The sequence below is a fragment of the Martes martes genome, assembly GCF_963455335.1.
Source record: "Martes martes genome assembly, chromosome: 10".
Taxonomy (NCBI): domain Eukaryota; kingdom Metazoa; phylum Chordata; class Mammalia; order Carnivora; family Mustelidae; genus Martes; species Martes martes.
This window is the reverse complement of record NC_137898.1, coordinates 5,105,710-5,120,186: the sequence shown is the minus strand read 5'-3', so window position 1 is coordinate 5,120,186 and position 14,477 is coordinate 5,105,710. Positions and strand designations below refer to the sequence as shown.

Genomic DNA, 14,477 nt, shown 5'->3' with positions numbered 1-14,477 from the left:
CCTGCGAACTGAAGGGCTGACCCAGGGCAGGAGCGTGGGGTGCAGTGACCTGACTATTAAGGAGGAGGCCTCGGGTAGAAGGGAGGACAGAATCTTCCAGAAGACCTCCAAGGCCCGGGCCCCCATCCTGGCCTTGCCCCTAACCCGTGCTGTGACCCTGGGCGCATCCTGGCCCCTCTGGGCCCTTCGGTGTCCCCATCAAATTGGAATCTGGGCTCGGCTGTGCTGTGGTGCCCGGCAGGTGAGCAGTCAGTGGGTTACAGGTGGTTTATTTCCATAGATTTACACACACTGGAAAAGCCTCCGGGCCCTTGCCGCTCCCTCCTCCCCCACCGAGGCTAGGTGCCCCCGACATGAAAGGGAAGTAACATTGAGGGGCAGACAAAGATGCAGTTTGTGGGGTTGGGGGGCCGAGGGCCCCCCAATCCCTGGCATATGCCACCTGGGCCCCTCGCGTCCATGAATAAATAACTCAGCGCCATCCGCGGTGCGGGCCTCACTCTTCGCTGTCCAACTTGAGGCTGATGCTCCGGGCCTTGCCTCTGGCCAGGGTGGTGGGCGGTGTCCCCGGGCCCTCACGCTCCACCTGGCTGGGGCCCCTGGAGCGAAGCAGCTGGCTCTGCTTGCGCAGGAAGTCCACGGGGGCAGCCCCGCCGTAGCTGCTCTTGGCCAGGGCGGCCCTGGAGGGTCCCGTGGGGGCATGAGGGTGGGAGCCTGCCTCCAGCTGGCCCAGGTGCGCCACGTAGCCATCTGACAGGAACTGTGGGCAGAGGTGGGCAGGGATGAGGGCATGGCTGGTCTCGGGCTCACATGCACCCCTGGCCTGTGGACCCCCCACCCCCACCCCGCGCAGGCTCCTGGGGCAGTGCTGGCAGCATTCTAGGCCGGGCACGGTCTGACCCGGAGCCTCCTCTCAGCAGCTGGAACCCCAGATTGGCCGCCAGAGCGCCCTGGCTTTCCTCCTCGCTCTGCGCCTCTCTGGCCTTCAGTGTCCTGAGGTCTTGGCGGGAAGGAACAGCCATGGACGTCCGGCAAGCGCTTGCTTTGTTCCCAGCCCCGTGCATGTTATGTGATGTCCCTGAGAGCTGGGGACCTTGGTGCCGGTCCAGCATTTCCGTTCTACGGACGGGAAACGGGGGCTCACAAAGCTCCAGGTCCATGCCCAGGGCCAAGCCGGAGGGAACCGGCGCTCAAGGGCTTGAGCACGCTCCGCCTCTGTCATCCATCGTGGCCTGCCCAGCAGCTCCAAGCTGTTCACGACCCTATCCTAGGAGGAGCCCAGTCCCCTGAGGCCAGCTGGCTTTTTTAGAGTGGTCCCCTCAGGTGCTTCATAGCACAGGTGGTCCTCGCGGCCTGGGACCCAGGCTCTGCTGCCGGTCGGCCGCCCAGTCCCCACCTTCCCTAGGCCCTCACCTGGCACTGAGCTTGCAGCTTCCGAACCGCGCGGCCCACGATGTAGGTCTGACTCGGGGGCAGACCCAGCGCCGCATACACGGCCACATCTTTGGGGGACCCATAGCCAGCTACAATGTTCAGTTCCACCTGTGTTGGGAGAGGCAGTCAGCCATCCTGGGGCGTCTGCCAGGCATCCCCAGTTAGAGGGTTTCGAGGGCGGGACGGGTGGGACACAGGTGGGGGCACAGGGTGCCGTCACCAGGCCCCTGGAGCTAGCCGAGTGGGTGGAGAGGACCAGGGGCTTCTCAGACCACTAGGAGGCCGGGCCATAGGGTCCTCTCCAGCCAGTTAGGGTCCCGGTCCCGTGGGGGTGGGACCAGGTGGGCCTCTGCAAGTCCTATTGCCCAGGGAGGGGGCGGAGGCGGACCCTCCCCTCCCCCTTCCCTTTCCCAGCCTCACCTCCTGCACCAGGCTCTGCAGAAACATCGCCTTTTGGCGCAGTGGGTCGTGGGTGAGGCCATCACAGAAGGAGACGACGCCGTGAGGAAAGTTGTGCTGCGACAGCCAGGCCACCACGCGGTGCTTCTGCATATCCGGCCGGCCCGTTACGTAGACGATCAGGTAGCCGGCGTCCTGCCAGTGCCTGCAGGATGGGACGGAGGTCAGCTCCACCGGCGGGGGTGCGGCTGGTCGCCGCAGCCAGCGGGCCGGGGCGGGGGGAGCTGCTCCTACCTGACCACGTCCACGGCGCCGGCGCGCACCTTCGGGTCGCTGCCCATGATGGAGACGCTGGCAGTGAAGGAGCCGTCGATGCTGAAGACCACGGCCTCGGTGCCGCGGGCCACCACGGTCAGGCAGCACTCGGCGTACGTGTGGTCGCCCCTGTGGTCCACGTATGGGGTGAGCGGCATAGGGCGGGCGAGGCCCGGCAGAGCCCCAGCCCACGAAGCCCGGCCGGCCCGGCGCTCACCTGACCACCATGCGCACCGGGTAGACGCCGATGCCCAGCGCGCGCTCGAGGGGCACCGGGAAGGTGAGGCGGCCGGAGCTGTTCGTGACCTCAGTGCCGAAGTGGATCCACTTGCCTGACAGCGGCTGCGTCATGATGTAGACGTCCACCTGATGGGGAGAGCGGCCGAGAGGGCCCGTGGGCCGCAGCCCCACGCACCCCAGGACCCTGAGCAGAGGAGGGTCTGGGCGCACTGTCGTCGGGGGTGGAGGGACCAAGAGTTCCCCGTGGGCGAGGTCGGCTCGATAGGCGCGGGTGTACCCGGGGCCCAGGCCGCCGTGTCCTGACCTTCTCTCCCGTGAGCGTCACCACGTCCAGGGGCCCGTACATGAAGCGCCCGTTCAGCACCTGGGGGCGGCCCTCGCACACGACCGTGTCGCTTGCCCGGTGGTTGGAAGTGACGTTCTGGCGGGAGGAGACCGCGTGAGCCCGCAGCCCAGCCGGGACAGCGATGCGGCAGGAGCTGTTGTGGGGGACCCGCGCCCAGGCAGGGGCGACGCCCAAGTAGTGGGCGCTTTTCCGACCCGACCTGAGGTCAGGGGTGCGTGTAAACTGCGGCTCCCAGGGGATGGAGCCCTGACAGGACGGGATTCAGAGGGTGAGGTTCAGTAGGAGAGCGGAGATCCGAGGTCCCAATTCCCGACGAAAGGGGAGGAGATTCCCGGTCTCCAGGGGCGGGGCCGAGGCTCGAGGAGGCGGGGCCGAGGCTCGAGGAGGCGGGGCCAGGACCAAAAGGGGGCGGGGCGGTACCCGGGAAAGTGCAGGGCGGGGATGCTGGGAAGAGACGGCGGGGCCTGGCCCCTCAGGACGCGAGGGGCAGGGCACATACCCGGATCTTGACCTGCGTGCGTTTGCGCTGCCACTTCTCCCTGGGGAAGGCCGGGCTGTAGATGGACGGCTCCTCGCATTCCGTCAGCTGCGGCCGCTCCTTCTCTATCACCTGTGCGCGTGGGGCCACGTGAACAGGGAACCTGGGGCTGCGCCTCCCCTGGCCCGGGGCTCCCCTGGTCCGGTTCTCATCTCCCACCCCGTATCCCCGAGCCCACCTGGCGCAGGATGAAGGCCACCACATCAGCCGACTCCCAGTAGCTGGCGTGGAAGAGGTGGGGCAGCGTGACGGTGGGGAAGGCGGTGAGCGCCTCGGGGCAGTAGAGTGAGTAGTCAATCCGCTTCGTCCCCCACCAGCGCTCGAGGACTGCACGGCCACGTTGGGCAGTGAGTCAGGGGTGGCCTCCCACCTCGTGCCCACGTGTCTGGCCCCCGGGTGCTCTTCCCTCCCTCCTTCCTGCCAAGCCTGCTCTTTGCCAAGTCCAAGGTTGGGTGCTGGGGCCCTCTCATCCCAGAGCAGATGCTGGGGGCAAGGGTGTTTCAGCTGGGCTTCTGGAGGTAGAAGTGCCACCCCCACGGCGGGGTGGCTGGTTGACTTACTCTTAACCACCTCACTGGTGGTGCTGGGGGCAGCTGGCTGGGCCGGCGGCTCGGAGCCTAACTCACTGCCCTTCCAGAAGGCACCGCTGGCAGAGGTGGGTGTTGAGGGCACCAACATCTCCAGCTCTTCCAGAAAGAGGCCTGAGTGCGTCTGCAGAGTGTCAGCTGGGGGAGATAGGCCAACCTGAGTGGCCGTCGGAACCAGGCTGCCCTCCTGTCTTCCCACCTAGGGCTTCCAAGGCAGCTTGGCCCCCCCTCACCCCACCATCTCGCCTGCCAGCCCTCCCTGGTCAGGTCTTGGCTGAGGCTGAAGTGCCCCACAATTGGGTGGAAATGAAGAGTGGGGGCCTTGTCTCCTCTTAGCTCCCGCTGACGGGCCATTTGTATTCCTTCCAGAACATCTGCTTCCACCACTCCAACACAAGCCCATTCGTCTCGTGGGGCCACATGGGTACCCACTCGCATGCATCTGGGTATGTGCCCCACAATGATACATGAACACAAGTGTCTATGGATAAACTGTGCACTCCTCCACGCAGATACGGCAGTCCCCCTCATTGCGGCTGCTCCCAGACACTAGCTCCCCAGCACCACTGGCTCCTCTCTCTAGCCCAGCCGTCACTACTGCCCGCCCCCCCCCTCCTTGGCAGAGAATGTTAGAGGGTCTTGGGGATCCAGACCTCACAAAGGGCCTCCGTGGTCTGGGGACTGGTGACATGAGAGCTCATCAACGATGGAAGAACCAGCTCATGTCTTCTTGGGGGAGGGGAGCCCATTCCCATCCCTCCCTGTTGCTGCCCCCCGCTTTCTCCTCTTTATCTTGGTTGGGGGCATACCCAACAGCAGGGATGAGCCATCTCCCAGGGGGAACTTCTGGTAGCGGGGCACGGCCAGTGGGGCGATAGCTTGGAACTTGGGGGCCAGCAGGGGCTCAAGGCGGGAGGCGCAGGGGTCGGCCGCGTGGAAGAGGTTGTAGATCTGCTCACAGGCCGGGCGCATCTGGGCCACTGGAACCCAGAAGATGAAGGAAGGAGGAGGTTCAGCTGGGCATACTGGGAGGCAGGGGGTGTGGGACACAGCACCTGATGGGCTATGTGACCCAGAGCCAGCGCTTCCCAAACTGCACTCCCCGGGAGGTTACCAGGGTCCTGGGAAAGTGACACAGGTGTCTCGGCTAAGAAGAGATCAGACCCTTTATCTGCTGACGTGATTCGGGATGACGTATTTCCCCTGCCTGTCAGAGCCCTTCTCAAGTGGAGCATCGCGTATGGGCTTGAGTTCCTCCTGGTGCACTTCGGGAAACTTGGCCTTGGCAAGTCCCTTCTTTCTGGGCCTCAGGTTCCCCTTCTCTAGCCAGCATCTTAGTTGGTACGGTGGGGTGTGGCAGTACTGCCAGCATCTCCCGGGGGACAAAAGAGCTGGGGGGGGCAGATGGAGGAGAAGGTGCGGCTCCCACCCCCAGCCCGAGGGCTCACCCTCCAAGGCGGGCATCACGGTTTTGCGCAAAGCCAGCACCAGGCCCAGCGGGGAGCCAAAGAGGAAGAAGCCGGAGACCTTGAAGTCCAGGCGGGCAGCGCTGGTGGGGCCATCGGGAGCCTCAGAAGTGGCAGCAGGTGGGCAGGAGGCTGTGCTTGCCCGCCTGGGGTCCCCGGAGTAGGTGGTTGGGGGGGCTGCCTGCAGGCTGGGGCGGGGGGAGGGGTGCTCAGTGCCACTGCCTCCACAGCCCAACACGAGCCCAGGGCGTGGGTTATGGCACAGACGTGTCACCTGTTCTGAGGGCCCTCGGGCTCAGGACTGGTCATGTCACTGGGGGTGCGCTGGGCAGGCAGGACTGAGGGTTCTGGGCTGGCCCGGCCCAGCCCCTCCACCCCATCTGCCAGGGGGTCCCGCACTGGGCCGACCTCCGGGGAGAGCAGCTCATTAGTCTAGACAAAAATAGGGGACAGAAATATCCTTAGGGTTGGAGACGATTCAATTTCTACTGATTTGGAAGTGAGGAGAGAGGCTTGGGGGCTGGACAGGGCCTCCAGAAAGAACTCGGGGCAGAGTCCAAGGGGTAGGAGAGCACAAGGCAGCAAGGGCGCTGCCTGAAGAGAAGTCATTTTGCGGGGGGCAGAGACCTAGAGCTGGCGTGACACCCGCCTCCCGAGCAGGCAGGGCTCGGCCCCACTGACCATGCTCCCACGGCGGCTGCTGCCCCGGCTCCCCGTGCCCACGCTGGCACTGTGGCAGAGGGCGTCAAAGCCCAGGATCCCGCCCACGCCGTCTCCAATCAGCACCACCTGCGTGGGGAGAGTGGCGCCCTCAGGAGGGGCTGCGGCAGAGGCCGGCAGATGGGGGGGCTCCGGCAGCGAGCTTCCCGGGGACATCCCTTAGGGCTGACCTGCCCGCAGAAGCCAGCCCCCTCAGCTGAGCGCAGGAAGGCAGCGTAGGCCTGGTTGGTGCGGGCGATGACAGTGGCCACAGCGCCCTGGTATCGGGAGGACGAGGTGGCCAGCAGTGGCAGCGCAGCCAGTGGAATGTGGTCCTGGGAGCGGGACAGGCTGTCGCCGTCGTGGCTGTAGGGGCTCAGGCTGTAGGAGGAGGGGTGGTGGGTGGGTGGGAGGGCCTCCAGCCCCTCCACTGCCCCCCTCCAAGTCCCCTTGGCCTGGTGGCAAGTCCTAGCACTGTGGGGAGCCTTTGTGGGAAGCAACAGCGCCCAAGGGGCCCTTGTGATGGAACCATTGACTAAAAACTGGAGTTGGGCGGGGGGAGGGGGGGCTGTGACAGGGCCAGGGGTCGGCTTCCTGGCCTCCTCCCCCTTTCCTTGTGGGCCCTCTTTGGTCCCGGGAGCCCCATGCGATCTGCACCTTGGAGACCCTGGCTGTCCCCCACCCTTCAACCCCTGACCAGTACTTGGAGACAAGGGCATAGGCAGCAGCACAGATGGGCGGGCAGGGCACCAGACGCAGTGCCACGTGGCCCAAGGCCTCAGGGAAGTGGACTCGTGTGACAGCCTCAAAGGCCAGGCTCAGGGTCTGCACGTCGGCCTGCTTAGAGTTGGCATCTCCGGGGCCCGAGTCCAGGATGTTGCCGCTGTGCAGGATGAGGAAGAGGGCGTGGACTGCGCATGCCTCGGCCCCCAGCTCCCCGGCTCCGTCTGGGCCCTGTGGGGCACAGTGGGGTGCCGGGGATGTCAGACCAGTAGCCTGTCTGGCGGGCAGGGAGGGGCAGAACTGCAGATGTGGGGTAGCGGACCATACTCACCTCTGAGTCCCTGGGTGCTCGGGCCCCATCCCCAGTGTCTTTGGTGGCCTCGGTTCCGGGGTCTGTAGGACATGGGGAAGCGAGTGAAAGAGGCTGAGGAGCCTACGGGGTTCCCTTCATCTGGCACTCCAGATACCCCTGCTTTGCTGTCTACCCAAGCAACCCCCCCTGTCTTCCTCTGTCCTCCCTCATCAGGCTCTCATGTGTCATTTCACATTTCTGGGCATTTGCACATGCTGGTCCTGCTACTATCAGGGATGCCTCTCCCCACAGTGCTTGGTTGCCTGGAAAATTCCTTCTAATCCTGCCCTGTCCCAGCCAGCAGCCACATGTGCCTATTTAAACTGAAATAAATTAAAATGCAATACAGTACAAAATTCAGCGCCTTGGTCGCACTAGCCACATTTCGAGTACTTAGAAACCACATGTGGCCAGTAGCTAGAACATTTCCATCATTGCAGAAAGTTCTGTTAGACAGAGCTAATCCAATCCTTCAAAATCCCACCTAGACGGGGTGCCTGGGTGGCTCAGTTGTTACGAGTCTGCCTTCAGCTTAGGTCACCATCCCAGGGTTCTAAGTTCCAGCCCCGCATCAGGCTCCCTGCTGGGCGGGAAGCCTGCTTCTCCCTCTCCCACTCCCCCTGCTTGTGTTCCCTCTCTCGCTGTCTCTCTCGCTGTCAAATAAATAAAATCTTAAAAAAAAAAAAATCCCTGCTCAGACATCACCTCGCATGTGACGCCTTCCTGGGCTCCAGGTTAATTCCTTCACGTTTTGGGCTCTGTCTGAACTTGGAAGAGTCTATCCACCCCCGTCTATCCACCCCTCCTCCACTCACTATGAGCACCCTCTCTGGACTGACTTTTGATTCAGGACCCCGTTAAGCTTAAGGCCTCGTGGCTCTCTGAGCATCCAAGGCATACAGGGTGCCGGTGGCCGGCAGTCTTTACCTGGTGTCCCCTCGGCCTCCACGGGGGAGGCGAAGGCGTCGATGAAGTCATTGGAGTTCCACTTGGTCATCTCCTTGGGGAAGACCTCGTCACTGTCCGAGAAGCCTTCTGAAAGGACGAGGGGCTGTGTCACGGGGCAGCGGGAGCCGTTCAGGGACACCCCCACCCCCGGCAGGGCTGTGGTGCTGACCATGGGCATCAAAGAACTCGTCCTCGGAGCTGTTCTCGGAGTCTCGGGCGATGTTCTGCATGCGCCACTCAGACAAGCTCTGGGGAGACACGCCCCCTGCAGGGCCATATCCCCTCAGCCCGGGCGTCGGGCCTGCGGGTGGCTCCTTCCCGCCTCTGGGCCCCAGCCTCACCTCCGTGCTGGGATGAGTAGGAGGAACGGGAGGAGGAGGACCACTGCTTGCCGAAACTGGCATCAGGTGAGGCGTCGGGGCCGGACGGTGCCTCAGGCCCGTCGGGGGTGCCAGCATGGCTGGCCGCAGCCCGGGCCTCAACACTAGGCTTCCCCAGGGCCTGGGCCTCCGGCCCCTCACTGCTCGAGTTGCACTTGGCCATGCGCTGTGCCAGCATGCGGGCGGTCTCTTCCTCCAGCGCCCGGATGTCAGCCATGCTCAGCTCTGTCCATTCATCCTGCCAGCACCAGGCCTGGCGGTGGGCCCGCAGCATCACCCGTCGCAGACCTGCAAGTGCCCAGGCATCAGAACCATACCCCTCCGCCCCGAGTCTGAGTTTCCCTGCCGCTGCCACGGGGTAGCCACAAGCCCAGTCCTCTACACTGGTGATGGCTCCCCTGGGCACACCACCCACCCGGAGCCATAAAGTAGGGCAGGGTGAGGCCCATCCGGGAGATGGGAATAGAAACTGGGCCATTTGTCTTCTGGCTCCACCTCCCTCCCTCCATCCCTGCCTCTTTTATCCCTCTGGACACCCCAACTCTGAGCACAAACCCGATGCCGACAACCTGGGAAGCTGGGGTCAAGGCTTCTCGCTGCCTTTCTCACTAGCAGCTCCCGACTTCCTCAGAGAAGTTGACAATTAGACATTAACAGTTAATGAAATTGTTGATAGTTAATGAAGGTGTTAATAGTTAATGGAAGTGTTGGCACTTAATGAAGTTTGTAGCGAAAGATGATACCCATTCTGGGATATTTTCATCTGAGGCAGAGGAATAAAGTTAGAAACTTCAATACCGAGGAGATAAACTAATAATGGTTGGATTATAATTATAAACTTCTGGAAGGAAATCGATCAGAATCTTACCAGCGGTTCCATGTGGGTGATTTCATTTTCTTATTTGTGCTTTCTGGTATTTTTACAAATGCAAGTCACGGAGCCTCTACTATTCTCTAAGCTAAATTTCCTCATCTGGTTTGTAAAATGGGACTAGTGGTTCTTACCTTGCAAGGGTGTCATGGGGGTTAAAGGAATCCTGGCAGGAGAAGGGATTAGCCAGGCCCCTCCCATGTCGTGGACGCTCAGTCAGTCCTAGTTCTTAATGCCTGGCCCAGCCTCCTGCTCGCTCACAGAAGGGAGAACTAAGGTGCAGAGACCGGAAGGGGCTCACTGGAGGTCCCATGGGGCCCAGACCCCTGGACGCCCCATCTGAGGATTTCCCTACCAGCAGGTGGCCCACGGTCAGAGCTGGGGGACGGGGCGGGGCTGAGCCACAGGCACTGTGGGGTTAAAAACAGGACTCCTGGATCCGGGGCCAGAGCATGGGGCCATGGGAGCTGGGAGTGGGAGGGACCCCAAGAATGACGGCAGAGCCCGAGGCTTAGGCTGTACTTGTGTGTGTTGCTGGTTAGGGCTGCTGACCCTTTTGACAGTTTCTAAGTCTCCCTTGATCCGCAGAACATTGGAGAACCCTGGAAGCTTAAGGGATGAAAAGCAGCCTCTCTGAATGTCAGAGCCTGCATGGACCTCAGAGATCACGTCCCCAGCTTCTTGCCCTCCTGACTCTTACCTATGCCTCAAGGCCAGGCCCCCCTGAACCCCAGCCGGGCGGGGCTCCTCCCCTCTGCTTCAGTGCAATATCGGATGGAAATGATGGCTTTTTGCTTCTGCGTCCCCAGTAGCCTGGGAGCATTCCTGGCTCAAACACGGGGGAGTCTGGTGCATGCTGGGTCAAGGGAACCTCCCGTGGCGGGGTGCTCACCGACATCATGGATGAACTGCTCGATCTTGGCCTGCATGCCCCAGTAGCGGAACTCAACCTTGCACAGCTTATAGGCACACATGAGGGGCCCTGTTTGGGCCGCTGTGCGCGCCCAATCATCAGCCAGCGGTCCTCGGCCGGTCTTGGCCGAGCGATACAGCCGAGGGTCCTCTTCTGCTTTGTACTCTCCCGGGGCCACTGCATCCCGCACGATGTCTATGGTGTCTGGTGTGGGGGGGGGGAGTTCCAGTGGCACTGGGTCACACCAGCCCCCTCCCCACCTTCCCTGCCCTGGGATGGGGAGGGCGGTCTTCCACGGCCAGGAAGCCCAGGCTGGGAGAGAGCCTGCGACTTGTCAGGGGCTGCCCACTGAGGTGGCAGGTGGCCTGGGAGGGGCTTGGGAGTCCCCTCGCTGGCCCTGGACCTCACCCAGGATGCGCTGTCTCCTCTCAGCTCCACTCAGGTTGAAGACGTTGGGCTGCTGCCCACCATCAGGCAGGTAATATGTCTCTATTTCAATGGAGAATTTCTCCACAAAGGGGCAGGTGTACCTGGGCACAGGGCGGGGGTGATGGTCATTTCTGTGCCCACCAGGGCTGTTCTCTTTGTCACTCCGGGCCTGCCCTCCCCCCCCCCCACTCACCGTGTTCGGGTGTAAGGGTAGGCGTTCCAGGATTCCTCTTCCACTTGCAAAGCAGCCTTGGGCAGCAGTGCCCGGAACCAGCCTGGGATGTGGGAGCCCACGTGGTACACCTTGTGTGTGTACTGCCCGCTGCCGCCGGGCCCATCCGTGTAGGGCCGGTTGGCCAGGATCTCCACACCACTGCCCTCACCGCTTGACTCCTCCCGGCTCTTTTTCTGCACCGGGGAGGGGGGAGTAGGCAGAGCAGAAAGGGCAGCTCAGCCCCTGCTGAGCTCCTGGCGGTCCCCAGCTCAGCTTGGCCCCCTGCACAGTGCCAGAGCCCTAGCCCCAGCCTTTCTACCTCCCTGAACCCCAACCCTGGTCCCCTGCAGTTCCCGGGAGTCAGGATCACAGCTGCTGTCCAGTCCTCCATAGGGCCTGCAGCCCAGCACTCATTCACGTACTGATTGTCTGCTCTGTTCCAGGCATATTGGGATTACATTAATTGGGACCTGCTGTTGAGGAACAAAGCAAAGACCCCTGCCTGTCCTGTGGGACTTCAGTCCCAGTGCAGGGAGGGACTTAACAGAAGCAAAGCACATGGTATGTTAGAAGGGGTAAGTGTTATGGGAAGAAGGACGTGTAGGCCAGGGTCAGGGATATCGGGTTGGGATTACGATTATGACAGGACGATCAGGGAGAGCCTCATGGAGAAGATAACGTGATCTGACAGTGTGAATGTGACTTGAAGTGGGGGAGGTAGATGTGGGGTGCGGATGGGGGCTGGGGGGAACTATTCCAGGCAGAGGGGATGCCGACAGAAGCTTCTGAGGCGGGAGTGTGCCTCCTGTGCTCCAGGGGCAGCAAGGAGGCCAGGGAGGGTGGCCTGGAAGAATGGAGGACAGTAAAGGGGATCCGCACTTCTCTGAGAACCTGACCCAGTCCCCTCCCTCTCTAGGACCCAATACCAGCTCCTGCCACACCCCTTGTAGCTTGAGAGCACTCATAGCCTGCCTGTTTATAGCTCCGGAGCCTGAACTCAGCCCACTCAACCCTCTGAGGCCAGATCCTGGCCGTTTTGCCTCTTGAGACCCTAACCCTCATTTCTAGAGAACACAGGCCTCCCTGAGGCCCTGAACCGTTTTGCCTCCCTGAGAGCCTGCCTCGCTGCATTCTTCTTCCCAAGCCTGGACCCCTACCTCACCCTCTTGGATCTCTGCCTGCCCCTCTCTGTCACAGTTTTGGGGTCTGACCCTCATTCCCATCTCCCTGACCATCTGGGGTTGTAAGGATCGTGCACCCTCTGGGGACCCCCCTCCCAGTCTTCTCTACCACCTGGCACCCTTCCTGGCTCCCTGCCTCTCATTCTTGCCTCCTCATGCACTCCTTTCCCTCCCGCAAGGGGTTACGATTCTAAGGAGGATTAAAGGAGATCAGAAGTGGGCTGAGCTTCAACCAGGGGCCAAACACTTGGGGGATGGGGAGGCACCACTAGGCCCTCTGCCCCTTTCCCCACAGCCACCCCCTCCCTACCCCCTGCACTGGAAGGGGGATTTCTCTGTCCTCCCCTAGGCTCTGAGTCCTTCCAAGCTCCAGAACGGGGTTGATGGGGGTTGAGCTGGGCCCACCCCTCGTCCCAGGTGCGGCCTGCGCGCTCCTGCCACTACCCCATCAAGAAGTGTGGCCCCCTTGGTCTCCTGCTTCCCACCGCCCTCACCTGGATCATGTAGAGCTGGGCCACCTGGTACTCATCCAGGCTCATGGGCAGCAGAATGTGGTACTCCTTGATGAGCATCCTGAAGGTGCTCGGCCGGCCGCGCGCGGCCTCCGCTCCGCCTGGCGCAGGGCACGGCGCGGCAGTCAGTGCGGGGCGGCGGCGCGCGGCCCCGAGCCCTGCGCGCGGGCCGGAGGGCTCGGGCCGCGGGACCCCATGCCTGGGCCCGCTACCGGGGAGGCAGAGGCGAGCCCAGCGCTGCCGCCAGCACCGCCGGGGACCGCGAGCCGCAGCGAGGCTGAGCGCTGACCTCTTTTCCGCGCAGCCCCCGTCCCCCGCCCGCCCGTCGCCATGGCAACCGCGCGCTGACGCGGGCCCCCCGGAACGGCGGGCGCGGGCCGGCCGGCTAACGGGCCACCTTCGCCTCTCCAGCCGCGGCCGTGGCCCAAGCCCCCTCCAAATCTCTCGGGGACCCACCCCCAGGAGCCACCGTTCCCTCCTTCCTTGCCCGCCTTCCACGACCAGCCCCTGGGGGTCCGCCCCCTGCACCCCGTTTCCCCTACTTGGCGGGGTCGCATGTGCCCCACTCCCGGACATCCATTTAGAACCTTGTCCCCCGGGGTGTCTCTCCGCAGAGCAGTTCCGTGCGCCCCTCCTCTGAGCGTCTGTCAGTGTTCCCCACCCCCCGCATCTGAACCCACCTTCCAGGACCACATAACTAACCCCTCCGACCCCCAGATCTGCCTTCCCTATCCTGGCCCGCGGCCCAGTCCTTGACGTCCCCTCCTCAGCATCCTTCCTGGACCCCTGGCACTCGTCTATGCAGCTACCCCATCATCCTTCCCGGGGTTGACCCCTCTTCGGGTTGAGGCAAGAGGGGCTCCACTGGGTATCCCACGGGCCCCCACCCTGGGAGACCCGCTCCGCCCACCTGCGCCCCGGTTCCGCTGCGGGCACCCCTCCCACCTCCCCACCTCACACCCAGCGAACGGGCGAGAGGCCCCATTGTCCCCACTTCCCTCTGCTCCCCGGCGTCCCCGTCCCCTGCCGTGCTCTTGGCCCGCCCGCCAACGTCCCGGCTCACCTCTAGTTTAGGGCGGGCACCCCTCACCCGGTACGGGCGGGGGCGGACGGGCTGTGGGTCGGAGCCCGGAGCGCCCCCGGCCCCAGCCTCGGGTTCCAGCAGTGGCCGGACCCTCTGGAGGCGCAGCGAGGGCCCATGGCCCCGACCTTCCTCCGGGTCCGCCCGCCGGCGCCCCTGCCGGCCCTCCCCGAGGCCCGCCGCGTCACTGCGGCCGCCCCGCCCCTTTCCTGGGCCCGGCTGGCCCTCCCCACTCCTGCGGGGTCCCGGCGGCCCCGCCCGCGGCGGAGGAGGGCGGCCCCCGCCTTTCTTCCCCAAGCCGGCCGGGGAAGAGGCAGTTCTCCGATTGCTGGCGCTTTTTTACTCCCTCTACTCTTTAGGATCCCCTGAGCTCTCATAGTTCCTTTCCCCACCCTCGCCCAGCCCTCCCGGGGGCCATGGAAATATGGCAGGACCCCATCCCCATTCTCCCCAGCCCTCGAACCTGAGACCCAGGGTAGGGGAAATGCCTCAGCCTGCAAAGTCTGGCAAGAAGCCGCTGGTCTAAGGCTTGCCTCTTCTGAGGGGCCAGGGTTCCAGTGCCCCAGGCTTCTAGGGTCATTCAGCTAAACATTCAGGCAGAGAGCTGCAGTCACTCTGAATGGGGCCCCATGACTTCCCACCGATGCCTTCCGGGTCCAGAAGTCTGGCCAACCAGACCCTGGGCAAAGGCTGAGACACTTGAGGGCTGGGCTCATGGGACCACACCCAGCCAGCTAGGAGGTGCTGGGACAGTGGATGGCAGCACCGAGCTGGGTCTCACCCCTGTTGGAAGCCAGTCCTCTCCCCTTGGCTCTGCTTCCCACCTGCTGGGGAGAAGGAGGCAGCAGT

General features: G+C 63.4%; 1 protein-coding gene across 2 annotated transcripts; it reads right to left on the bottom strand.

The window, feature by feature from the left end:
* Window positions 1-218: 218 nt before the first annotated feature.
* Window positions 219-13,784, bottom strand: PITPNM1 (phosphatidylinositol transfer protein membrane associated 1). 2 transcript variants are annotated; one of them, XM_080815741.1, is made up of 24 exons: window positions 13,611-13,784; window positions 12,530-12,648; window positions 10,834-11,048; window positions 10,620-10,741; window positions 10,191-10,415; window positions 8,389-8,715; window positions 8,217-8,312; window positions 8,027-8,134; window positions 7,079-7,140; window positions 6,728-6,978; window positions 6,216-6,405; window positions 6,007-6,114; window positions 5,600-5,757; window positions 5,308-5,513; window positions 4,669-4,839; window positions 3,833-3,997; window positions 3,451-3,599; window positions 3,234-3,344; window positions 2,693-2,809; window positions 2,366-2,514; window positions 2,128-2,277; window positions 1,855-2,038; window positions 1,414-1,542; window positions 219-760 (listed from the first exon to the last, which is right to left on the bottom strand). In XM_080815741.1, exons 2-24 carry the CDS (start codon window positions 12,605-12,607, stop codon window positions 497-499), a joined length of 3,735 nt encoding a protein of 1,244 aa, XP_080671867.1. In that variant the 5' UTR covers window positions 12,608-12,648; window positions 13,611-13,784; the 3' UTR covers window positions 219-496. The 2 variants fall into 2 exon arrangements, with proteins under 2 accessions (XP_080671867.1, XP_080671868.1); XM_080815742.1 differs by having other exon boundaries at window positions 8,027-8,131; window positions 13,611-13,780.
* Between the last annotated feature and the right edge of the window lie 693 nt (window positions 13,785-14,477).

Excerpts from the sequence above, each read along its gene's own strand:
- PITPNM1 (XM_080815741.1), bottom strand. The coding sequence starts at position 12,607 with ATGCTCATCAAGGAGTACCACATTCTGCTGCCCATGAGCCTGGATGAG. Across the intron at positions 8,716-10,190 it reads GCAGTTCATCCATGATGTCG|GTCTGCGACGGGTGATGCTG; the intron begins GTGAGCACCCCG and ends GGGCACTTGCAG. Across the intron at positions 6,115-6,215 it reads GGGCTGGCTTCTGCGGGCAG|GTGGTGCTGATTGGAGACGG; the intron begins GTCAGCCCTAAG and ends CTCCCCACGCAG.